The sequence below is a fragment of the Balaenoptera acutorostrata genome, chromosome 4 (assembly GCF_949987535.1).
Source record: "Balaenoptera acutorostrata chromosome 4, mBalAcu1.1, whole genome shotgun sequence".
Classification (NCBI taxonomy): Eukaryota; Metazoa; Chordata; class Mammalia; order Artiodactyla; family Balaenopteridae; genus Balaenoptera; species Balaenoptera acutorostrata.
In genome coordinates this window covers 40,109,993-40,137,414 of record NC_080067.1, presented here as the reverse complement: position 1 = coordinate 40,137,414, position 27,422 = coordinate 40,109,993, and the positions used below count along the sequence as shown (strand labels likewise).

General features: G+C 36.6%; 1 protein-coding gene across 4 annotated transcripts in view; it reads right to left on the bottom strand.

Moving 5' to 3' along the window:
* Positions 1 to 27,422, bottom strand: part of MME (membrane metalloendopeptidase) — a 92,129-nt gene that overhangs the window by 13,948 nt on the left and 50,759 nt on the right. For all 4 annotated transcript variants that reach the window (XM_057545997.1, XM_007164810.3, XM_007164808.2 and 1 more), the window contains exons 13-20: positions 26,879 to 27,007; positions 26,008 to 26,106; positions 23,346 to 23,426; positions 21,890 to 21,993; positions 8,917 to 8,975; positions 3,329 to 3,448; positions 1,451 to 1,584; positions 1,272 to 1,337 (exon numbers count right to left, since the gene is read on the bottom strand). In XM_057545997.1, coding sequence (XP_057401980.1) covers positions 1,272 to 1,337; positions 1,451 to 1,584; positions 3,329 to 3,448; positions 8,917 to 8,975; positions 21,890 to 21,993; positions 23,346 to 23,426; positions 26,008 to 26,106; positions 26,879 to 27,007 — 792 coding nt within the window. The remainder of the gene's footprint in view (positions 1 to 1,271; positions 1,338 to 1,450; positions 1,585 to 3,328; positions 3,449 to 8,916; positions 8,976 to 21,889; positions 21,994 to 23,345; positions 23,427 to 26,007; positions 26,107 to 26,878; positions 27,008 to 27,422) is intronic.

Below are 27,422 nucleotides of genomic sequence, written 5' to 3'. Positions count from 1 at the left end.
CAAAAAGGTAAAATGCACAATGTCTGGCATCCAGTAAAAAAATTTCCAAGTATTCAAAGAAGCAGTAATCTACCATCTCCCAGGACTTGGCTGGAACTCATTCTTTTGGAAACTTTGCAGCCAGATTAATCTCCCAAGCCTCACACTTTGATCATCCAGGGTCACTGCCAAGTCACAGGCCCCACCAGTCATCTCTTCCGCATTGCTCTGATATTCCCTCCTCCCCTCCAACCCAAACATCTCGATGGAGGACAAATAACCCTATATCCTCCCCCACTCCAATGAACATTCCATCCATCTTTATGTCAGTAGCCTGATTCTATCCTGTGGACGCCTTGTACCCTGTACCCTCTCAAGTAGACTCTGTTTTTTCTCCCACATGTGGGCTACCTCAGCGTTGGGAAAACAACTCAAAATCATGCTCACTTCTTGCTGCTTCCAAGACCATTATTCCTCCACTGTTTTGTGAAAACCCCTACTTTTTCTTGTGCACATAGTATCCACTAGACCATCTTTTTTTTTTTTTTTTTTTTTTCACTAGACCATCTTTAATCCTTGTTCAAATCATCAAATAATGGCGTATTTTATGGAGGGTGCGAAGCTGGATCTCCAGCACCAAGTGCCAAACACAGAGTAAAGCCCTCAGAGAGTATCGTTGAATGTTAAGAATGAATGGAAGCCCAAATGAGATTCTAAGGGATGCTCCAACAATACATTCCTCTGAGTCTAATGGTTTAGACCATTACAAGGCCACATGCTGGGACCATATCACTTCAGTCCCTCATTGTCATTGTAATGGACTGTAGTTTAATATTATGCCTGTGGTTTATGTTGATTATTGTTCTCAAATACTGCTTCATCTGCCATGAAACTGAGGGTCATGCTCAGTACATCAATCAATGACTCTGAAATAAACCTTTCTATATACTATCTTTTCTAAAAAAACTATTTCAGAGGTTACTTCTTAGAAAAATATCGCCTCCTCTGTGGAACTTGCTTATCTCAATTCTATCATTCAAATATTCTGTGTTTCCTTTTCTGCTTGGCTTCTTCAAAGCTTAGAGACTGGTATTCAGCTCAATCATATCAACTGTATTGCCCCTTCTGGTTAGCGTATTTACAATCCCCTTTCTCCTTGTGAATTTTCCATTTTCTAGTCATCCATTTATTGCTTACATTATATGTCTTTTGCAAAAGGCTTTAAATGAATGATTAAATATGATCAATATACACTCCAATCACTAAAAGGGGAAGAAAATATTATTACTCACTCTGTATGCTTGGCCAATACCACCATTATCAGCAATGTTTTCTCCTAGTGTGTTAATTCCATTGAGCTGTTAAAAAAAAAGACACTTAAAGACCCTTAACTATGTTTGGATTGTTAAGAAAGCATCAATAATTCACTTAAGATTGAATATAACTTTTCAAGAGAATGCTGATGACATACATGCTGTCCACCTGCTAGGTCCCAGGAGAAGTTTCCATACTGGTACACCATGCATTGGGATTGGTCTTTAAAATTATTTGCAGACTGTTGAGTCCACCAGTCAACGAGGTCTCCATCCTTGTTAAAATTTCTGCCTGGAATATATATTTATTTAACTAAAATGGGAACTTATTACAATTAATCAATTACAGTAAGATATCTTTAATTCAAAGTGCAAGGACTGAAATACCAGTATGTGAGAGAACATTAAACTGGACAGATGATGAGATAAACTGTTCTGCTTTCTCATCCAGAATTGATGAAACCCGGGCTGCTGGGACTCTCTTTGCTGTTGTGTCTTAGTATTAATCCAGGTATTTCACCCACTTGGCTGTTGATGTCTCAGCCAAGGCCACCAGACAAACACTCCTGAAATCATGACCTGCTTCTGTCGGATGGTTTTCACCTGAACCAAATCTGTTTAATTTGATGCTTTGAGATTGTGAAGATGTTAATATTTCACTCTGGCATTCATTTCATATCTCAAACCCTTCATTAGACATTGCAGACTCATAGTTTTGCTATACTTCAAGTACAAAGAAAAAGTCACCTTTTCTCCTGGAGCTTTCTTGCTAATTTTTTTTTTTTTTTTTTTTTTACTTTTTATTTTATGTTGGAGTATAGTTGATTAACAATGTTGTGATAGCTTCAGGTGTACAGCAGAGTGATCCAGTTATACATGTACCTATTCTTTTTCAAATTCTTTTCCTATTTAGGTTGTTACATAATACTGAGCAGAATTCCCTGTGCTACATAGTAGGTCCTTGTTGGTTATTCATTTTAAATATAGCAGTTTGTACACGTCAATCCTAAACTCCCTAACTATCCCTTCTGCCCAACCCTTCCCCGTTGCTAATCTTAACTACATTGATCTTTCCCCTTTTGAGCTTTAGCAGCATTTATATACGTCATATGTTTGATACTTGATCTTATTATCTTTTAAACAGTTATCTGTGATGTAGTGAATAAGAAAAGGGCTATAAAGACAAGCTACCTGAACCCACATCCTGGTTCCACCAATTCCCAGTTTTGTAACTTTGAGCAAGTCTTATGTGCATCTATATTTTTCTGTTTGAAAAATGGAAATAGTATTAATACCTACCTGTGAAGTTTGTTGTATAGTTTGAGTTAACAGAAGCTTAGTTAAGTCCTTCTTGTCTCCTTTTCTTCCTCTGGCTCTCTAAAGTTGGATTAAAGCTTAATTATTTTCCCTCTACTGTTCTCTTGTTATTTTCTTTCCACTTGTGAATCAATCTTTGTTATAACTTCAACTATTACCTCTTTATATATTTCACATCCTTACTTCCATTCCTCTCAAATTTCATTTCTAAAACTATTTTGCGTTTTGGGCAGCATGTAAACGTTTAATTGCCTACTGTTTTCAAGGCCCTGAACCTAGGTAGTAGGTGTAAGATGCAGCAAAAAAAAAAGTCTCTGACCACAAGCAGTTAAAAGTCCTGTGGGCACCTTACTTTCTGAGTTTACATCTGATTTTTAAGACATGGACTCTGCCTTCTAAAAGTCTAGAGAGATAAGACATAAACAATCATGAAATAAGACCAAACATTATCATTGGTGTTGACAAATATCACAATGTTTTCTCAATGTGAATATTTGTTTTATTCTGTCAGAGTAAAAAGCACACATTGCTAACCTCACTATTAGAAAATTCTGATCTTCTTAAGCAACAACTTTAAAGGAACACTAAAAGTGTGGTGATTATTAGACCAATGATATGCTGATGAATAAATGTGTTTTTGTATTGATAAATTATAATAACTCTTAATGAGGTTTACTAGGGTATATCTCAGCCAAAGAAAAGCATCAATTGCACTTTACCATTGTCATCGAAGCCATGGGTGATTTCGTGTCCTATGACCATGCCGATGCCCCCATAGTTCAATGAGTTAGACTGCTGGGCACTGAAGAACGGGGGCTGCAGAATGCCAGCTGGGAAGACTACGAGGAAAGAAGATAGTTAAGACTACTTGTGGTTTTATTCTGTGATGACAGGGCTGGGGTTGGCTTCTTGCCTGCTGAGCTGTTTTCCAGTATGTCAGTTTCACTTAATTGTATACAAAAATCTTCTGTGATAGAAACAAATGCAGGTCTTTTATTGTTGATGACAGTGAAGAGTTCATCTCAGAGTGGCACCACATCTGCGATTTATAATCATAATTGACTTTGTAACATCTATTAAGATTGTTTTCCCACTGTAAGGAGTTTAGAGCAAAGGAAAATTATCATCTTCATTCAGAAGGTCTTTTCCCCGCTGCAAATATTTGGGAGAAATAGTTACTTAATAATGGAAGTATTACTTTTAATGTGTCTAATATTTTATCCATCTACAATAGCTTAGTAAATAAACAGAGCCACTCAATCGAAAGTATCCCCCAATTACACCACCCTTATTTATTTTCATCAAGGCATGTATGACTGTTTATTTATTTATTTATGGTCGTTTGGTCCTTCTTTTTCTTGTCTGTCCCCATGGCACCTCAAATATTAGCTCTTTGAGAGCAGAGATTTGTTTGTACATACATGTGTTTGTTGGTTTTTGAGTCCATTTGAATTCTCAGTTCATTATCTCCAGCACCTGAAACTGGATGGTGCCTGGAACATAGCAGGTGCTCAGGAAATGTGTTGAATAAATGAATAATACATGATGATGAACGAATGAATGAATGAGTGAATTTCCTACGATGTCCTAAAGATTTTGCAAATAAAAAAACTGTAATTTTTATGTCTACCCTGACATCTGTCTTAACTTGCTAACTTTCCACACTTAGGTGTCTCACACTATTTAAATTTCATGTGTCAAACATCAAACCCATCATTTTCCCTTCGAAGCCATCACTCTGACTTTATTATTTCTGCTAATAGCGTGTGAAGGGTCTCAATCACCCAGACTGAACATTTTTCTATCTATCTTCGATGTCTCCTTTCTTTTACAAAGTCTCATATGATCTATTTAGGAAAAGATCAGGTCATGTACCTTCTTTCCAGTAGCATCTCTTCTGTTTATCTCCTCCTATCAGTCCTACTGCCACCTTCCTAGTTCACACCCTCATTCCTTGCCTCAAGAACTTAATTTCCTAACCAGTCTTCTTACTTCCAGTTTCACCCTACTACAATCTATCCTAAATCTAACCTATCTTGTCTGCCAATTAAAGTGCCACTGTAGTCATTATCTCTCCTCTGCTAAAACACCTTTGATGGCTTATCATTGCTCCCTAACTAAATACAGCCTCTTCTTCCTGGCCTTTGTCTCTATGGTCTTCTATTTCTCCGCCTCCCCCGTACTCTCCCCTTCCCTCATAACGTCCATGGTTTTGTAATTTTATCTTTCATGTTCTACAATTCTAGTATCCACTGAAGCATTATGTTCTATAATTGAAAAAAAAATCATTAGTTTCAACACCTACTATGCATGCAAAGCCCCGGGCCATTGCTACATGGGATATCAAGAGTACAAGAGAAAGGCCCTGACCTTAAGAAATTTAAGACCTAGCTAATACAGAGTAGCAAATGTTGTTTCTTTGTCATTCAGGTGGGGTGAGTATGACATAACCTTGCAAGGGTTTCAGGGATAAATATTAGATATTTACAGAGGAGACTTTAAAATACACTGGGCAATTTAAGTGCTTTCCAGATCTTTAAAAAAAATCTGGAAAGTTGCCATAACATTCAAAATGACAAAATTACAAAAAAAATACTTTTGTCCTTGGAGAATTTTGATGAACGTTATACCTCACATGTAGCTGCCTGAGCTATCAACAGTGCCAAGAAATTATTTTTAGCTTGAAGTACAAAAATTATGTGCAGTACTTTATTAACTTAAAGTGAACACTATCTCCCACACTATGTACTTTGATTAAAATCCATCCATTATATAAAATGCTCTTATGAAATGTGCTATCAAGACTAAACATTAACTGTAAAGATCCTGTTGCTTTAATTATACCCTGATATGCCATTCTTCAGGCAAGTGATAAGATTTTCATGGCTCATATTAAATACTAGTCTTCAAGCTCAACTTTGCAAATTATGATTTCTCCTTTTACTCTGTCAGCTAAATGTCTATGATGAGGATTTTCCCCATCAGCCTTATCACTGTTACTAGTAGACATCACAACTCCTGATAATAACCAACTGCTTAGTTGTGCATTTTTTATGTTCATGATTGTCAACAAGTTAGTTAATTATATAAGTCATTGGTCCATGAAACAAAAGGCTGTTTCTCCCCACCCCCAGCCACTCACTGCCCTGGTTTATTTTTTTAAGGCTGCAAGCAATTCGACTTTAGAACCTTTGATATAAAGCTCAGAGTGCATTCAGATAAACTCAATTTTGGTGGAAAAAATTAAACATTGTTTTTTATATTAAATGAAATAGCAATATGTTCAGAAACATTTACTCTTAATTCTCAGGTCTGAAAATAAGACTCCTAAGAATGACTAAGACAACTTTAGAAAATTTAATTATGTCAAGGTAGTCATAGATCACCCAGACTGAATACACTAAATAATCCATAAATTTCCTAAAATTGAAAAAAAAATTTCTTGTTAATGAAAAAGGAGAATGCAGCAGTAGTAAGACTTCCCAAGTGACTTGATCATTTCCTTGGAAACGACCTGAAAGTTTAATAGGATGATTGAGTGGTGTCTGAAACTTACAGAGAAACATTTGACAAAACTTTCAAGCGCAGCTTTCCTTACAGCATGAAAGATTCCTGAAGTTCCATGGAGTAACTATGCAAGGAATAGGAACCAGAGAATTTAACACTTTCAGCATGCCTTCCTGTCCTGGAGGTTGGCTTTTTTTATTTATGTGAAGTGGTGAGGGTGCATAAAAATTGGAATGTAGCCTACATGTGTGAGTTATGACAAAAGTGGTGGGAATTGCATTAAACAGTAGAAATTACTAATATGAATAACTCCCTATACAATAATAAAACAAGTTATTTTTCACCATAACATAAAAAGACTAATCCCATGAGAAATTGTATGTGATCTAGCTTAGGGTATTTGTGTGAAGGTGGGAGGATCATTTATGAGACATGTTATTCTATACCAATTCTAATTCTGTAATGCACATCATATCAAGTTCATTAAGATAGTGCTGCAAAAGTTATATGTCTAGGTATGGATAGACACACAAATACACTTTTATCAAGAAGAAAGATACAGATCTGGATCTTCAATTGTTTTTAGTTAAGACAATCCCCACTTCGGAGATTTAAATGAATTGTTAAGGAGAAAATGTACACATGTCAAATATTTCTCCTCTTGCATGACACTTTCCCTTTCTCTGAACTGCTTTTATTAGCAGATAAGCATATGAAAAGCATATGAAAAGAGGTTAGCAATTTTTCGGATTTCTTATTTCCATCATATGAATTTATCTTGAGTATCTTTAAAAGGTCTTTCTTATATATTAAGGATGCTTATCACAGCCAATTCTTGACTATTCAGAGGATATTTGTCTACTTTGTGAAATGTTAGCCAACTTTTACCTTCTTTTTCCTTTTGCTGTACGCTTGTTTGGTTTGAGGGTATTAAATTCAAAATGAGAACATTCCCAGGTCTTCTCAGATCAGGGAATCTCTGAGGCGGACCAATTTTGAGCCAGCCTCAGGGATACGGGGTAATTCAAAGCCAAACTAGGCCCGTCTTGACCTAAACTGGGTGGACCTGCTCTAGAGAAGAAATGAAAGGATGAACATGCCAGAATGTTCCCACAGAAGGTCTGTATGGCTCTTCTTATGGGGATAAATCAGTGTCAGGTCTGATAGGATCCTGCGTTGGATTAAAATAAAGCAATATCCCTTAGTCTGCCCTAATGCAGAATTCAAGTCAAGGCCACCTCAATCTGCCCTGGGATTCCATTAAAAGTCAATTATCCTGTTCTGTCCAAGTCTACAATGAACTAGATCTTACACTGACAGACCTCAAGAGGTCTTCAAAGTGAAGACTCTCCCAAGATAATGGCGCTTCTAAGAAAAGGTCTGAATGGTGTCTAGGAATACATTACAAAGGATAGACTGCATGGGTTCTGAGTTGATCATTAAACAGGCTCTGATCTAGGTTTAGGTAATCATTTCACTATCTGGGAGATGTATTACCCTAGACTTCGAACTAACTGACTTTAACCCAGTACACATGCCTTACTTATTACCTATTTGTTATATAAAGACAAACTTTTTTTTTTTTCTGATCATAATTCATTTTCATCTCATGTACCAAAATAAATTCCAGATAGACTAAAGATTTGCTCCAAAAATAAAAATCTATAAAAATACTAGAAGAAAATGTGGATGGTTTCTTAATTTAACACTTCCTAGGTTTAAAAGCAATGGGGGTGGGGGGGAATTCCCTGGTGGTCCAGTGGTCAGGACTCAACAACTTTCACTGCCAAGGGCCCGGATTCAATCCGTTCTCGGGGAACTTAGATTCCACAAGCTGTGTGGCGTGGCCGAATAAATAAATAAATAAAATAAAAATAAAATAAAAGCAATGGGGAAAAGTGTCATCAAATTTTATCTTCCCTCTTGATTCTTGATTATACTTAGAAATGAAGGGCTGGACTGAGTGCACCTGGAGAAGTTGCCTGTACTCTTTGTTTAGAATACTGCCACTGAAGTACTGAATCAGTTGGTTGCCTTTCTACATACTAAAAACCCTTGGGAAAAAATGGGTCTATTTGTGAGATACTTAAGAGAGAGTTTCAAGATGTCGCAGTATTCCCAGGAAAAGAAAAAAATATATCTTAGTTATATTAAGCCATTTCATTATTCATTATATTATTCACTCATGTATTAATTTCTATGCATATTTCTGTGATACTACTACTAGGGAACATATAAAGTTTTTTTGATCAAAAGTGGTTAATAAATAAAATTGCATATGGTTCAACCTAGTATAATTGACTTTTCAACTTTCTGAGCCTCTTGGAATCTTCTAGAAAAAAAGATGATACAGAACAGGACCATCTCTACCAGTGCCAGTGTACAAAATTGACAGAAAAATTGGATTTCTGAAAATTTGGTTCTTGGAATTTTAAACCACTTAAGATGCTGACGCTTAGAAAGTCCTAAAGTTAATATAACTTTATGGAGATATAAGGGACTTTTAAAAATTATTTAAAAATAAAATAAAAGTAGTTAGAAATATGATAAACCATTCAACTATAAATGAGAATATTGTAAAAGAAATAAAACTACTTAATGTGATTTATACTGATTTAAATTTTGCTATTATAGTGAAAAGAGGTGCACGGATGCATTTACTTTCAAGGAGGATATTCAATAAATCCGTAACTCAGCCTCGCTGTGCTTTTATGGGGAGTAAAATAAATTGGTCACGCAAAGCACTACCGCTTGGGAACAACAGAGAAATATTAAATAATTATTTAGAAGTAGACCTTACCTATCTGATTTCTGCCTGAAGAATAAAATGCATTGACTACAGCTGCTCCGCTTATCCACCTATAGAAAACATAAGAACTTGTTACAAACGATACTGCATTATCTGATTTAATCTGCTCACCACAATAAAAGCATTATCACTGTTCCTAGATGAATCTTAACTTTCTGTTCAAAATATGATCAACAAATTACAATTAGCTCACTAGGTGAGAGAGTTCATTGAAAGTATTTCCACTTCTTGAAATATAGGAATATATCCAGGTCTGCAATCTGTTTTTTTAATTTGCATCAATTTTTAATGGAGGCAATCGACAGTACAAAACCCATTCTAATGTATCTCTTTGGAAACTGCAATGGATTAAAATTATATTGGAATGTGTTTAGCTCCGTGTTTCTGATACTAGGTAAACTATGCCAACAATTCTGGAGCAGTTGACAGAATATCGAAATACAGGTTGCTAAAATTTCAGACTCTTTGTAAACTATGAATTAAATTTTTTTAAATTCATAGTTTACAAGGAGCCTTTTTGGGGACTAAGAGATCCCCTTGGCAGGTATTTAGTTTTGGGTAATGTGCCGCCTCTGATTATTGCCATTTAAAATTATTTCTTTAAAATATGGCATACCAGCTACGAGAGCAAAGGTATATTTTTGTATAATGACTGTAAAATGAAATCCAGTGGTTCTTAAGTAGATTTGTCTGTGTATGCCATGAATTAGGCTCTATATTGAATCTAAAGATTTTATAAAATACAATTCCTGACTTTAGAAAACTCTAGTTGAGGAGATGATAAAGAGGCATAAATAACTATAATACAAGACAGAATGAGAAAAAAAAACAAGAACAACCCAGCCAGCGTTAAGCTAAAGGATGGTGCCCGTGTTCCCATGTCTTTCTGCTCAGATGTTATGAAGACCGCACATCAATAATCACTGTTAAACACTTTTGTGCAACAGGAGTAAGATTACCATCTTAATAGACTATTACACATATCCTTATATACTCATTGAAAAATGGGTACTGCTTGACTTCAGATACCTCCTTAAATGTCAGCACACATGCATACACTTAAGACAATCATATATTATTATCTAATGGCTGCATTGTAGTTATTCCACTTTTAGGGCAACAATTAGAGTGGCAATTATTATCCTACTCATGGAAGGAGTTTATAGTAATTAGTGCAATGAGGTTAAATCAGAACTGTTTCCAGACCCTGCTTTGCAAGGTAAGCAGTACAAAGTCAGCACCCCTAAATCAGCATTTTAGCTACAATTTCAGTAACTACTGTCGGATTTCAGATGTGAGTCCTATTTTGATCTCTTAAAAATAACTCAGGGAGGGCCACATATAACAACTGTCTGATAAATTCTAATTAAGCATGAATTCTGTCTCCAATAACAGGACTAAGACATTCATATAAAGGATTTGGGACTTGAAAAGAAAATCCAGATAGAATTTCTGTGAATTTTTCTTTAGGAAGAAAATAACTTTGAAGATGGAGGGTGTGGGTGGGGGAATAGTTGATCAATGTGTTTCTTCTTTGGTTTGATTTTGTTGTCGCAAACAGAAAACATTTTCAGACAGGATGGTGTGACAGATAGCTCAGTCCTCCCTAATTGCATCACAGCCGAGTCATCAATATTTTAATTTCTTGCAAGTTGTTGATTACAAGCATATAATTTTATTTATTTTAATTAAACTCCACCTTTTCCCACATGCTTTGTGGTGACTCACAACAAAAACATATACTTGTAATCCCAGGGGTGTTAGTCTAAAATCTAGAGATCAGAAACTACATAGGACAGGTAGATTTTGTTTGTGTGACCCAAAAGATTATGAAAGAAAACATTTGTATAAATAAAGCTCAGGATCAGGGAAAATGATGTATTAGGACTATGTTTATATATATTCACACAGTTATTATGACTCAAGTTTGGTTCAAGGCTGTCTGGCAGGAGGGGCAAAATAGGAAATGTGCTCATACTACTCATGAGGAGAAACGCTGTTCCTTGAAGTGACTTTAGAAACATATCTCTGACGTGTCCTCAACATTCTGATAGTGTAGGAGAGCATAACTTGCCACCCCAAAATGTCTCTTTGGTATGAGGGTTATTTTGACCTGAAAACAAATCAAGGCCCAAAAGACTCAGGAAGAAACTTTGACCTGCCCCCTAACTGACTAAAAAATTTTTAGATAGAGGTACTGTTCCTGGAATAGAGCCATCAGCAGAGGTAAGTTCAAAGAATATGGGCCAGGTGTGGCGGGAGAAACTTGACAGAGCCCAGAGATCAGAGTTCACTCTGTATCCCATTGTCTCAGCATGACCCAGAGAACAAGTGTTTACCAAACATTTGCTTTTTCATCTCCATGTGAATTGCCCTCCTCCCCTTTGAAGTCTCCAGCCACTCCTCCAACCTCCTTTTGTCTTTAGCTGAAGATGGTATTTAAGGTGAGGGATTCAGCCATCTTGGCAAGTTACTCAGTTTTCCTGGGTCTCTCCCATGTATACGTGTTATTAAACTTTGTTTGACTTTTCTCCTGTTAATCTGTCTCATGTCAATTTAATTCTTAGACCAGCCAGAAGATCCTAGAAGGGTAGAGGAAAATTTCTTCCTCCCTGGTAATAGCAAATATGGCAGTAGATTTTATGCATAAACAGCTTATAATTATTAAAATTATTAAATTTCAATTGTTATAAAAATTAATTTAACATATTTTCAGGTCTCATTTGTTCAATTATGAACTTCTGATTTAGTGATGGTATACTCTGCATGGACTTTAATGGGTAGTAACAAATAATATGCAAATTGCTGGTTCTGGACTCAGGCACAATGCTAATAATGAAATACAAAAGGTGCCACTTCAAAATGTTTTTGTTTTTTTTAAATTATTATATTACAGAGGAAAGGAACTAGATATAGGAAACTAATGTTTCAGATAGCAACAGATCTCAGAAGTAGGACACAGATGAATGAAGTTTATATTACCCATCTCATGTTTATTGCTTTTGTAAAAATAAATGTCACACCTTTTGTTTTAGTGATTTTTCTGCTCTTCTGTTACATTACTTTGAGGGGGTTTAAGATTGCACTTTGATTACTGTCTGTAACTTTCCAGCAGGGAGGGTTTTACATATTAAAATGTCCACTGTGAATTACACCTTCACGAAAATAGGTAGCTATGTATGACCACAGGACACTCAAATAAAATTAGAATTATGGTGGTTAGGTTCACAGAGCACTAGTGTGTAGTGTGTGCCTTTTCTTCCTTGAGATCTTTCACAGTGTGTCCTCAGACCACCTCTGGGTAATTACCCAGATTCAAAAGTACAGGGCACTTTGTCGCTGGGAATGATGAGAACTTGAGGTACTGTGATTGGATCATTACATCTTAAAGTGATGATAACAGCTACAGACTCAATGTCTAATATTTGTGGTCAATCATGAAATATCTCACTATGTTACTATAAAAGCCAAATTAATAGGACAAAGAAAATATTTTTCAAAGTAAACGGTGATGTAACAAAAAATGTAAGTTCTTTTGATTTGGATGCAGCCTCAAAGTTTCAGGAGAAGTTTTCATTTATGGGAAACAGACAGATCTGACCCTGAATAGCAGCAAAGAAAAGAGAAATTGCACAACTAAAGAGAAAACCAAGTATCCACTAACATAATGGATAGTGCAGGTTATCCGAAGATACCTTTAAAGTATGGAGGCCAGACACGAGCATCTCCTAGAGCAGGTATTGAACCTGAGAGATGGAGTAGATATCACCCTGTTCTTTGAATTCTCTTCCTGCCTCCGGTATGTGTGTAGGAGTATGGGTGTGTGTGGTATAAAGTGAAGGGTGGGGAAGCAAGAAGTAAGCAAACTTTATTTTAAATTTCTGAGACATAATTTTGTCAGGTAATCTTATTCTTGTTTTGGGGCACTTACAGTAGAACAAAGGGCCATTATAAGCAGCATGGCCCTCGAAGCTGAACTAACAATGTAGCTGGGAAATATAACTGAAATACCCTTGAGAGGGGGACCAGGTGTGTTTCTCTTCTATCTCTGATTACCCTGAAGAACCTAAGTGGTGATGAGATGAAAGCACACAGACATCATTTTTACTGCAGGGAAGAAAAGCAGAAGTCTACAGACTGATCCTATAGCCTTATGGAAATAATAAACCCACTGGATTGCAAAGGCACCTGGAATAAAACTTCTTTTGCTCACTCATGTGTAACTTTAAAAATTTAAGCAACAAAATCGTTAATGCCCCTTTCCCTGAAAGCGTTCAATTTCTTAGCATCTTGTGGCCTCGAAGCAACTCCTTTGAAATCAGCAGTACAATACAATGGTTTTCTCTGTCTTCCTCAAGTACTTCTGGAAAGGAGGATTCTCATTTTGTAATTGCAGTTGCCACTGTGATGCTTTATATTTATTAATACTCCCTCATCAAGACTTCAAGGTTTTCTACATATTTTCATTCACCTTTCAAACCATACATATAAGATAGAGGACACCTCCAATTTTCAGGCGTAGAAACTAAGGCACATCATAGCTCAAACTCTTTTTCCTATTTACAGACTTAGCAATACAACTGGGAAAAGGATATATAAACTAGGGAGAAAGAGGACCCTCTCATCTTCCAATCAAATCCCCTACTTCTAACATGTTGATCTGCATCACACATAAAATTTCATCACAAAACTGAATGCCATTTCCTTGCCATCCTCTTTTAAAATGAAAGTGCTCATTTTTAGACTGCTTCACATTTAGGGCTGCCCCTTTCCCTAACAAACTTTAGGATGCTGGCCTCTATGCCACCCTGAAGTCTCATCATGACCAGATCTTAACAACAACAGCTACTGTTTAATGAACACCTAAGTTATGTGGCAAGCACATTACACAATACACAACACAATGACCCACAAGGCAAAAGTAAATGCTATTATCCTCAGTTTATAAAGGAACCATTGAGGCTCAGAGGTATTATGTAGGTTGTCTAAGTTCACACAGCGAATAAGTGGCAGAGGAAGAATCTTACCTCAGGACTGCCCACTCCGTCTACCCCCCACCTCCCATCACAGCCCCGACTCCAGAGCACAAGCTCTTTCCACTGCTGCCTAAGGTACAATATTTTACCCAAAGGCAAAAGCACGGTAGGACCAAAGAGCCTATTCCACTGTTCACTGTTGTTGCATAAGAGTTGTTTACATGACTGAAGTACTCTGAGTGACTCACCTGATCGTCTGAGAGGTGAGAGCCAGGACTCCTATGCTGACATGACATTGGGAGAATCCACTTCTCTTTCAACAGAAAGCAACACAAATCACTATAATTTTCTTCCTAGAAGTCATCAGTTGGTTGTGTGTGGTTCTAAGTTTGGCAGCAAGACTCCATCTTTTTAGTCTTCAATAACTCTATATGTGTGTACATGCATGCACGTGTGCCCTCACGTGGGTCATGGGCCAAATTCAGAGAAATGCCCAATTTGGAACATATATGGGTGGGTGGATTTTTTCTGTCAGAATTTTCTTTTGGTACTTGTTCTCCTGGTTAAGAATAAACTTGCGATCTTTCAGGAAAGAATTGAAAGCTCTTACATCCTGTATAACCCTCAGCAATGATATAACGTGATGTTAGAAGTCCATTGTTGCCTAGCTCATTAGACAGTCACTCCATGAAGGCAGGAATGTCCCATGTTTTGTTCTTTTTTAAAATTTTGGTAAGAACACTCACCATGAGGTCTATCCTCTTGACACATTTTAAGTGTACAATACATTATTGCTGACCTTAGGTATGATGCTATACCTTATTCATCTTGCTTAACTGAATGTTTATGCCTGTTGATGAACAACTCCTTATTTCCTCCTCCCCTCAGCTCCCGGTAATCATGATTCTCTCCTTTGATCTTATGAATTTGGCTATTTTAGATACCGCATATAAGTGGAATCATGCAGTATTTATTTTTCTGTGTCTGGCTTATTTCCCTTAGCATAATGTTCTTAAGTTCATCCATGTTGTTGCATACTGCAGAATCTCCTTCTTCTTAAAGGCTGAGTAGTATTCCATTTCATATATAGACCACATTTTCTTTCGCCTTTCATCTGTCGATGGAAACAAGTTGTTGCCACATCCTAGCTAACGTGAATGGTGCTGCAATGAACATGGGAGTGCTAATATCTCTCTGAGATCCTGATTTCAATTCTTTTGGCTATATGCCCAGAAGTGGGATTACTGGGTCATGTGGTTCTGTATCTAATTTTTTGAAGAACCTCCATATTGTTCTCCATAGCTACTGCACCCTTTTGTATTCCCACCATTTGTGCAAGGGTTCATATTTCTCCATATCATCACCAACACTTTTTGTCTTTTTTTTTTTTTAAAAAAAACAATATGCAATCCTAACGGTAGTGATGTGATAACTCATTGGGGTTTTGATTTGCATTTCCTTGATGATTAGTGATGTTGAACATCTTTTCATATACCTGGTGGCCATTTGTATGTCTTCTTTGGAGAAACGTCTATTCAAATCCTTAGCTCATTTTTTAATTGGGTTATTAATTTTTTTGCTATTGAATTGTAGGAGTGACATATATTTTGGAGATTAACCCCTTACCAGATATGCGATTTGCAAATATTTTCTACCATTCCTTAGGTTGCCTTTTCATTTCTTCTACTATGAAGAAGCTTTTAAGCTCAATGTAGTCCCAATTGTGCATTTCTTGTTTTGTTCTTAATAGTGTCTCTAGGGCTTAGCACAGCGTTGGGAACATGATAGGCACTCAATACATATTTGGGTCTTGGCATATCAGTGGGTCCTTCCAAGCCCCAAGACTACTGACCCTTCTCATCCTTGGGACCCTGGGAGGGTGGAGGGCACTAAGCCTAGGTGTTATGCAGGCTGTAGAGAGCCATGGAAACTGGAAGTCATGTACTATCTGGACATTGCCCTCTCAAGAGGGTACACTGGTATAAAGTTCTAGACTTCTTTTGCAAAGTTCTCCCTGTTTAAACCTTTTAACTTTTATCTTCCCTCCCTACTTCTTCTTCCCCCTCTGAAAACAAAACCCTGCTTGGGTGCTAATTAAAATGCAGAAATGTTTTTACTGGTAAAATGTATTTTGCTTATAACCCAAAAACATGTTGAAAAATTGCATAGTCTGTTGGCTTAATGGGAATCTAAAAGATGGAACTCTAACATTTTAATCTATTACAATATGTGTAGAACATGGGCACACCAGGGCAGATACTGCCATAGGGAATTAGAGTGACTTGTCCAAGTTTAGTTTATCTGTTATTCTGTCTTTCTGGCTGAGTAGTACTTGATGAGCCGAATAATCTGTTTGGTGTATCTTCCCCATACATCTACATCATGGAGAGTCACTTGTGTCCCAAGTCTCCAGCACTCTGCGTGCCCACCCTGGACAGGTCCTATCAACTCTCCGCCTGTGTGCCATCTCATTTACCCACATACGTCCTCTATAACTATTCTTCTTTAAGTTCAGTGATACAGACTTAAACAGAAGATTGAGTCTAGAAACATTAGTGAAGGGGAAATATCAGAAGAGATATTTTAGAAAGAAGTGAGGTGCTTCCCTACCTCCCAAGAACATGTTCTTTTTCTCTTGGGTCACTTGACGTGGAGAAGCCAGGGAGTAAAACATCCTGGCTCTTGTCAAAACTTCACAGTAAGGGCCAGAAAATTTTAGTGCTGGGAAGAACCTTAGAGATGTTATGGCGTCTAAATCAACCTGCTCATGTTATAAATAAGGAAACTGCATGGCTTTTAAAAGGCCACAGATAGTAACTGGCAGAACTGAGACACGAAAAAGTGATAGTAACTCACGGCAGTGGCAAAACTATGGTGGTACCAGCCACCCTGCTATTTTTGGTGGTGTTGGCCTTTCAGGAAGAACCACGTAAAGCCACAGCTGTTGGGCTGCCAACCTCAGTACCACCACTCATTTCAGGGGCTTGCAAACATTCAATTAGCCCAGATTAGAAAAGACAGCAGACTTGAAGCAATGAAGGAGAAGACAGAAATGAACCAACCATTCTGTCTGGTTTTGTTTTAAGTGAATCCTCTGTTCACCTCAATATTAATTTAAATGCTGACATGTTGTTTCCAGAGAATGTTTTACTAATAAGTTAAGGTTTAATTGTGGTTTAAAAAACAGTGCTATCCTAGCACTTCGTTGTCTTGTAATAGCACCAACCAACTCTGCTTTCTATCAGCTTTCATTGTTGCTCACCTGCCTCTTCTACTAGATTACAAGCTATGAGTCTTACTCATTACTTTATCCTCTTTATCCTTACTCATTAATTACTGTGCTATATCCTTAGCACAGTGCTTTGCACACTGTAGCTGCTGGATAAAATGTTTATTGAGCTGGCTGCTGTTAATGTCAGCTTGTTTTTATTTTGATGTACAACAGCAGGAAAGAAGCAGCAATGAAATAAGTCTTCGTAGTTTACAAAATGCAACTCCACATGCTCAGTGGTCATAATTTACAAACACTGGCACTATCTGTCCCAATTATATTACAGAAAATTCTGTCCTGAGAAACTAACAAAATAATATCAAGTCTAAAAATAAGAAAAGGAATTCATTTTATTTTGTTCTAGTACATTGTTTCTTTTCAGAGGTTTACATTTGTTCCATGGAGTCTAAGTGAATAATCATGTTACTGGAAGTAAATCATTTTAGATATATCACTAAGTAATTTTGCCAATGGATATTACAGTCTCAATTTAACATTATTACTATTTGATAACATGATGTGTTTGAAACTCTTTACAAACTGTCATTAAGTCCCCAGAGAACATGATGTTTGAGATAATTTTGGAAACACAAGCTAGGCACTCAGAAACCACATGAGCCAAGAGCCTTTTAAATTTAAATCTTTGTCCTTTGCAGTTGCCAGGGGCTCAAATGGGCAGAAGTCCTTTTAGCCAGATGATTAACTCAGGCATATCACATGCAGACTTCCTGACCTCCTTAATTTTTTGAATTTTTAAGCAGAGAGAACAGCAGAGATCATGTTGGACATCTTCACCAACAATGATGGTGAAATGCTTGCATGTGTCAATATTTACTTTAGTGGCTGAGTTCACTTTATAAGCATTATTACAAACTGGCAATTTTATCAATATTCACTCCATCATCATTGAGGAAATGTCGACATTCTGCTCATCAATGTTCAATCTCTGGTGACACAAATACATGGTTTCTGCTTTCAGCAAGGCCTAGTCCAGCTAAATGTAATCATATGTACTGGTGCTGTGACTAAAATGTGTGTAACGTATAGCACAGGGACAAGATGAAGAGAATAATGTAAGGGGGTGCTATGAGTAAGGAGATAACGCTCAAGTTGAATCACACCATGTGTAGGTTTCTGTTAAATGAGCAGGGCAGAAAGGGTAGCCCAAGGTAAGGGATAAGGAGGAGGAAGAGATGCAGCAATGACTTTACAGTAATTCCTGTGGGTGGAGATTTGGGGCAATGCTGTGGGGTAGGGTGACTCTAAAGGAATTCTGGAGTGCTATTACAGGGAGGTATGCAGAGCCCTGTACACGCTTCATGAGATGGGCAAAACAAACGTATTGAAAGGTTTTCATCAGAAAATAACATGACTCAATTTGTGTCTTTAAAAGCTCTCTAAGGCAGTAGCATGGAGAGTTAACTGAAGGACTGTGAGATGATTGATGATAAGATTAGGAAAATATTATAATCACTCTGGTGAACAATGAGAAATGTCTGAATCAAGGCATGACAATGGAGATGGTTAAGATGGAGATCCACACCCCCTCATGCCTATAAAATATTTAATTAGCAGCTGGTGGATGTAAACTTTTTTTTTTTTTTTTTTGGATGGGATTTGAAGTAGGTATCACTGTAGACATCAGAGATGATAGAAAGGGATTGGTCTAGGATGATGAACCCCTGGTTTCTGTCTTGGTAGCAATAAGACAGAAGTTGGAAACTAGGGGGATCAAGGGAGAAAGATGATAAATTTTTGCTCAAAAAGGCAAATGCTGTGTTTGTAGGGTCAATGGAACACCTGCATGGAGATGTTTCATTGACAGCTAGACACTTGGATCTGGAGCGCAGCAAACAGACCTGGGCCAGATACATATATTCAGTGGTCATAATGATAGTAGAAGATGCAAATAAGTATACGAGCTTGCCCGGTGAGAGCATGTGGAGTGAGAAAAGAAAAAGTCCTGAAGTTCACTATTTGGTTAATTGACTGAATTTATTTAAATTAATTGCTGCCTTGAAAATTTAATGCATCATCATTTCTCTATAATATCCTACAATATAACCGTACTATAATCAATAGCTTTTCTCATCTCTGTCTCATCTACTGTGGATATGGACACCTGTTTATCCTGCAAGACCCTGGGAGTGAGGGCTTGAGCACCTGAAAATGTAATTCTCTGAGTTAACTGCAGGCTACATGAATAAAGTAGAAGCAATAGATGTTATCTGCCTGAACATACACAGTGAGGACTTGAACTTGATGTTATATGAAAAAGGAAAGAAAACATAGTGACTTTATTGCTATTAAGCAGGTACAAATTAAGTCAAAAACTTTCACTATAAGAAAACTCAATAAAATAGGAAGAACTTTTATTATGTTGTAATCTACAGGGTACAGTCCTAATGATTTAATGCAATCACTGTCAAAAGTACTTCCAATATTTTGGAAGACAAACACTAAATTTTAAAGCTAAATTGCCAAATTAAAGACATGATCTTGTAAAAAAATTTCACAAAATTGAATATGAGCAAGTATGAGTCAACACAAAAAGGAACAAACACTAACGCAGGGGTTCTGACTTGAGAAGGGGGCATGGGACTTAAGAAGAATACCAATACCTGGGTCCCCACCTACAGGTATGTACATCACAATCTAGGGTGGTGTAGAGCTGGGGAATCAGTACTATTTCTTTTTTTTTTGAACTTTATTTTATTTATTTTTTATACAGCAGGTTCTTACTAGTTATCTATTTTATACATATTAGTGTATACATGTCAATCCTAATCTCCCAATTCATCCCACCACCACCCCACCCTACCACTTTCCCACCTTGCTGTCCATACGTTTGTTCTCTACATCTGTGTCTCTGTTTCTGCCCCAGGTGACTCTAAAGTGCAGCCTGAGTTTTGAACCCTTGAACTCAGCATACAGGTAGAAGATGGGGAAGGAAGAAAAACTAGCCTGGTATGGCAGAGAAGACCTTATACGTCATATTGCACTTGTGATTAACAGTCAGAAGCTCATGGAAAGGATCCAAAGTACTACTGAGCTATGCATGCTACTGAGCAAATATTCATTTAAATATTATATACAACTGTCACTTTTGATTATCTATAGTAAAGAGAAAAAGACTCAGAGAAAATCAACACATACGATAAAACGGAATGAAAACTGCACACCATATTACAAAATGATTATGGAGCTGGGACTATATTAACTTCTAAAGAAAACATCAAGCAATAATTCAACAACTATTTTTAAAATTATGAAGAAATCTTCTGACGTCAGGTGGGTGCAGGTTATATTAGCTATTTTCAAAAAGAATATTTGATGATATTTGTATGTAGATATTTTACGCAGTGCTAACAACCATTAAGTGTAACTATATGTAGTTTTAAAGAAATAAAAATATTCAGACTTATAAGGAGCTTCTCAGATTATAAATTTTCCCACAGGATATTATTTTTGATGACTTTTTATTTGTTTCTAGAGATAGGATTGACAACCGATTATAACACAAACCATACGTGCCCATTCTCCATCTTTCTTTCCCACCTGGGACACTAAACATTCTGTGACATTTGCTGTCTCATTTTTAGCACCAGACAATATAACATTTGCTCCAGTGTAAACACAGAGGTCAGCAAAAGAAATCAATCTCTTTTTCGGGGTACCTTAAGGGCTCAAAATGTTGTACACGGATTGAAATAATCCCGCATTTCCATATTAGGAATTTTGTCCAACCTGGACTTGGCTTACTAATAGAAGAGCCCTGTTATCAAATAGTCCTTCTGCACTTTGTACCTTTCTTGGCACATTTCCCTCCTGGTGATACAGTTTATTATAACATGTCTTCCATACCCTCTGCTGTTGTAATGTAATGTAATACAATCAAAGCTCACCTTTGATTCTCCCAGTTCCCAGTGACACCTGGACTTGGTATGGTATTGTGTCAGTTACCACAAAAATCAAATTAGTATATTGACTTTTCACTTGCTCACTCATTCATTAATTTAGTTTTAACTGAAAACCTCCTATGTGTCCAGCACTGTGCTGAATGGTCCCTTGTTCTCTAGGAGCTAAAAGCACAAGCAGTTCTAGGGATTTAAGTGCATAAACACTTATGTTGATAAATATGTTAGACACATCCATTTAACAGAATAATGAACATTAAGCTAATAGTTACTACAATGTACTCATGCCACTAGTAAGCAGAGATTAAGAGCATTTGAAAACTACGAATGAGAGTGATTCCTGATATCTCATATTTGGCTACCACAAGGTTGACAGAAGTGTTACCTGGAGCAATCTAGGAAGGGGATGGAGTTGCAGGATGACGGACCGATAGAACACAGGTGGGGCTGAGGGCAGATGATAATGCTGAGTACAGTAATACAGCCTCAGAGAAGGCTTGAAGGAGCTATGGATTACTTAGGCTAAGGTGTTCTTGAGAGCCCTGTCCACAGACAAAGTAGAGGGGACAGACAGTAATATGAGAAGAAACCAAAGGTAGTCTAAGGACGCCTTAATGAAAAAAGTTTAAATTTTGATTAAATCCCTGACTCATCTTTAGTACATTCTTAGATGCTCTTAGAAGTACTCAACAGAAAGAGAACATTACACCTTCTAACATTATTCTAAGTCAGGTTCTTTCTCTTACTGCGACAAAGGCCCTCTTCCGAATGAACATGTTAGAAAACTGGAATATACATACTCATCCTTGTCCACCTTTTCTCGAAGCTTCTTTAGCTGTTTATTTTGGCTGAACTTCAAGTTTTGAATTATGTTCTCAAAGTATGCGTCTTCCCTGTAGCTCAACTATATTGATTTAAAAGATTTGGGGAAAAATATTAAAACCGGTATCTTCAAAGTTTTTGCTAAATAGCATGAAGAGATATTTTCTTAAATTCTATCACTTAATAAAGTTAACAGAGGACATTAAAACTTGCCAAAGAAAAGTTAAGTTCCAACTAGCTTAGTTCTATATTACAGATCACTGCTGCTCTGGCTGAATCACTACTTCAGTCTATTCTTTTGTAATGAGTCAAATGAAACTAATGTCAAACAAGCTTTTCCATATTGATATTCATCCTTACAGGACAGACAAGATAAAAGCATTCATATTTAGTACCTACTATGTTATAAGAACACTGTTATAAGAACTTCATATATCACATTTTTTAATCCCCATAATAATCTTATGAAGGTGGGCCGTTACCACCATTTTAAAGCTGAGGAAACTGAAGCACAATTAAGTCACTTGCCCAAGTTAATGAGTGATGGAGCTGAGATTTGAACCCTAGGAGTCCGGCTTTGAGCTTATGCTCTTAGCCAGCTAGTGAGAGGCGTAGCTGAGATCTGAACCCAAGCAATTCAGCTGTGAGACTATGTGCTCAGCCACTGGACTCCTGCACAAGGGCCCCGGGGACTCACATGCTACAGCCAGCTCATTTTTTTAAAAAGTCAAGCTCTTCTGCAAATGGAAAAAGAAAAGAGGACACTGTGCCTTGCAAACTCCCGTGTACTCAACGGATTAGGAATCGCTGTCATCCCCAGATCTAGGCAAGGGTCACCTTGTCACCAGGGTTTCAAGTAGTTGCGGTGACTGCAAGGTTAACAACAGGACCTTTAGCTGAGTCTGAAATCAATACTGTAATGACTTCAATCAACTCTGTTTTCTTTTCATTGTTACATTACCAAAGGGGAATAAAATAGTTCCCCATTCTCAAATAGTAGATTTTTTTTTTCAAATAGAGAAGGCATGACCTGGTTTACCCAGTGGAGGAATAATTAGAAAGTGGAAGGAAAGCTGAAGATCTGACTTTTCAGGCGTGTATAAAATGAGATAAGAAGCCTGAGTACTGCCTGTTCATCACTTAAATGTCTATGTCTTAATGCTCTTTAAAAAACACCAGATTTTTATCACTACTTTTAAAATGGAATATATGGAAAGCAAAATAACAAAACCAAATACAGACCAGCCCATGAAACAATAGGCTAAAACTAAAACAAACATAGTTCTGGCTTCAGTGTTAAAGGCTTAATATCAATATAATAAGACCTCTGGGTGTAGGCTATTTCACATAATTTCTGGCCCCCCCCCCCCATAGCTAGAAATGACATTGCCACCAGCCCCAGGCATCATCAGTGCAGTCTTTATAAAGACTTACCTCAAGGTATTCATTATTCAGTTTGTTGTCATTTGAAATAATGTCATCAGGATAGCCGATCCTTTCTTTAATTGCTAAGGCCTATGAAAATAAGAATATTGAATGTGAGCATGATTATGAACTTTCAAATGCAAACATTATAATTTGCCCTTGACAGCAGTTGAATAACCTGACCCATACTGTGTACAAGATGAGTACCTGACAACGTTTAAACAGAGATCTTCTGCACTGGCTTTTTCTTGGAGTTCAAAATAAACAAAAAATAGTTCTGAAATTTAGCTTCTAATACCCTATTCTCATAGGCTGCAGCTTTCCCAAGAAAACCAAAATGAAAACTGACAAGTCATTGTTCCACATGTATTGTACTTTTATGAACTTTTTCTCTGAAAGGCTTTTTTCTTCAATTTTACAGGAGGGGTAATATTTAGAACTTCCATTCTAGCAGCTTATAATTATCTTTTCACTTCACTGATTTGGCTGAGAAAACAGATGTGGGCTTACAGGTTTAATGCTAATATTCTTTCTAAATATTGGTTCCTGGAGTTTTTATGTTCTCCTTTGGTCTCCAGAGCTAGTGTACCTAACTTCCCGTGGTTAAATGAATGACATTAGTTAAACAAGTAGAAAACAGGGTTTTCCTTGTTATACCATCTCATATTTACCGCTACCTTACTACTATTTCTATTTTTATTATTTTAAAATTGTTTACTTATTGTAATTATTTCATCAGTACCACTTGTTTACTACTTGCTATTTCTATTTTTTATTTCTCTCATTTTTCTCAAAGATAGTTGACTTGATTTTATCATATCACATTACTCTTAAATAATTTAACAAATTTAGTATTTTCATGGGATATTAAGCTTGCATCTCTGAATTATTTGTTTTACCATCAAATGGATGTGGTTTTGTTACAAATCTGTTTCATAAGCATAGGATTTCCCCAGTGGATCAGACAGATGTGTCACTAAATCAGTTTGACCAAGCCCATTTCCTTTCCATACCATCAGCCCATAACGAATCATCTTCCTCTCAATGGCACTTTATTTTCTAGAAGATATTTCCCCAAAAGGTGTTCTAAGGGATATAAAATCTACAGAAATAGGAGGTACTACATGAAAAGGATATATTGTCAAATATTTGGGGTAAATACTGTGACACAAACGTTAAGCAGGCTTCTTCATTGAAAGACTTCTTAGAGTCCAAAATTAAGTAATTGTAAGTGTCCAATGGGATGAATTAGTCTATTTATTCATTCAATTTGTCTTTAAGGGTATACAACAAGCCAGGTACTTTGTAAGCGGCTGAGGATACAATGCTAGGCAAACATTTCTACCCCTGGAGAGTCTACTATAATGGTCAATGGTAGGCAATAAAATGAATATTAACTCTCAAGTGTGATGTATGTTGCCAAAAAATCACACCCTACAGGTATAAAACCTAGTCGAGGGTGCGATCAGGGAAGCCTTCCTGCAGGAAATGTTTCCTAAACTCTTTTTGACCATGGGACTCTTTCATAGAGCAACTTGGCAGGTCCAGAGTTTCATGACACCACCTTGGGAAATGATTACCTAGAACAATTTGATTGGCTACATCAAATAGTACCATGTTGTGATAGCTAGAACATGAAAGGAGCAAATCCAGCCTGAACTTCTGAGGACCTACAGAATGATGGAAAGATAGCTATACTGGGGTGCCAAATTCTAGACCTGACCCACTCAGGGCTCTGTGATAGCGGAAAAAGATAATCCTTCCATGTGACCTAATCCTGAAAGAGAACTAGACTACAGCTTGATTCTTTTATTATAATAGATTTATGGACTCTTTCTGTGTTAGTTCAAAGAATGGTCTGTTCTTCCTGTTACCCTAACTACAGAGCAATAATCAGGCTGCATGTGAATACTGCTCATAAACACATACAGTTTTCACTGGACAGGTTCCGTTTAGGTTTATATAGTTATGAACACAATGGCATAGTAAATTTAAACCTGAGATTTCCTTAGACATCTCACTTTTATTCTAATGCAAGATACTAAGAGTCCCAATAAAAGGTGCACAATGGGGGTAAATAAGAATAGTTATAAAAAGCTCCTTCAACATCCCTCTAACTGTAGGTCACCTTATAGTACTCAAATAATGCACTACCTTACATTTGCTTGAATAGAAATTTAGTATTTTTCTCCCTAGGTCATTAAAAAAAAAACTAAATAGTGCATGCTTAAAAAAAATTTAGCTAGAAGTTTACATTCAAGATTAGGGGATATTTTTAGATATTGGTAGAGGTCTTTTAAATATTTTTCATAAAAGGAGGAAAAATATGAACCACTGATAATATCTTTTAATGCTTTCTTGTTCACACAAGATTTTCCTCTTGTTTTGTGAAGACTTCCTTTAAAAAAATAAAAAAGGAAAATTGGAGATCTTTCAAAGTTTTGAGCCAAACATGGAGAGTAGGAGCTAGTTACAAAGAGATAATAAAAGATGAAAATCATAGGAAAAAAAAATCTTCAACCATGAAAAGTGTTCCTGGAAACATTACATCTTGAAGGAGCTTGCTTTTATTTTACGCAATCTTTGAATACTATGTTTTCCCCAAATTTCTTAAAAGCTAATCTTTTCTTATAGATTTTTCTTTGATAATTCGCCCTGCCTTGCTCTTTACCTTTTCTTCAGCTTTCTTTTTTGTTTCAGCATCCATCCAAGTAAGGTCATCTAAAGTCTGAATAAAAACTTCCCGGATCTGTGCAATTAAATCCTCAACCTTAAACCAAAAGAACAGAAGGCAAATTTAGGCCATGAATTAATTTTTTATAACACAAATTAAAAAAAAAAAAATAGAGCTATAAGCTGTCTTTATGTGATTCAATGATATGTTAATAAATGTAAATTTGTAAACAAATTGGTGATCTAAACAAATGGATATATGTGGGTAATTATATTTTTAAAGCAACACTGCTACTATCAACACTAATGATTAAATAGGTCATAATGCATACATTAATACAAATCACCTTCAGAATGTATGGTTTCCATTATCATGAAAGACGAACTAACATAAAATACTGTCATTACTATTAGTAGTTTAGTTAAGCATGAGGTAGCATTTCAATAGATTCTTTCACCATGTCTTTAAGTTCCCTTGTATTCATTTCAGTAACAATAAAAAATAAAGTACATGTCTTACACTTCAAATAAACCCTGGTTTACTTTCTGGTTTTTAAGAAAATACTAATTCTTAGTCAATTTTGGTAACAGAAGAGATTACAAATGACTGTATCATTAGAACATGTGACTGGGTATTGTGAATACATTGCTTCTGGAAAATGGACAATTGGTTTTGGGTTAAACAATATTAGGATCAGAAACATAACCAGACCTGCGGGAGAGGGAGAATAAGATTTATTGGGAAATAATGGCAAATTGTGATTCAGAAGTTCTCTGCCAATTAATAAAATTTTAACCAAATGATGGACTATTGTAATTGCCCATCAGTGCAAACACATGCTGATAGAGTATTGTGCAGAAAACATTACCACATGTTTACTGTCTCCAGGAAATGCCGCTTCCACATAGAGCCTTCCCACAGCATTTTCCATATTCCCATTGACATAGTTTGCACAACGTCTCCAAGTCGCCGTTTCTGATGTTGTGCCGTAAAGAGCCTACGGGAGAGAAAAAGGAAATGGCATTTGACCAAGAGTAGACGGCCGAAGTGTGGTAAGAGCACAAATTTCACAGGACTCTATTCTTTATGTCTCCTAAATTCTTGCAATATTCATTGCTTCTCCTCACATGTCAGGATGTCCTTGCATAGGATAAAATGTAATCCAATTGAATCATTACTTACATATGATCTGGAAATAAGGTATATTTTCAGTAGCACGTCCTAGAAAAACTGTTGGCTATTGCAAGTTAATATCTTTCTAGACAGCGTTAGAAAAAACAACCCTCTCCACCAAACAAAATAACACTGTTGCCACTGTATAAACATAAATGTGAAGTAATATTCAATAAATGTAACAGGGGAGAGATCTGGTATACAAGAAAACACATTCTTGTTTTCTAAAGTTTTTGCTG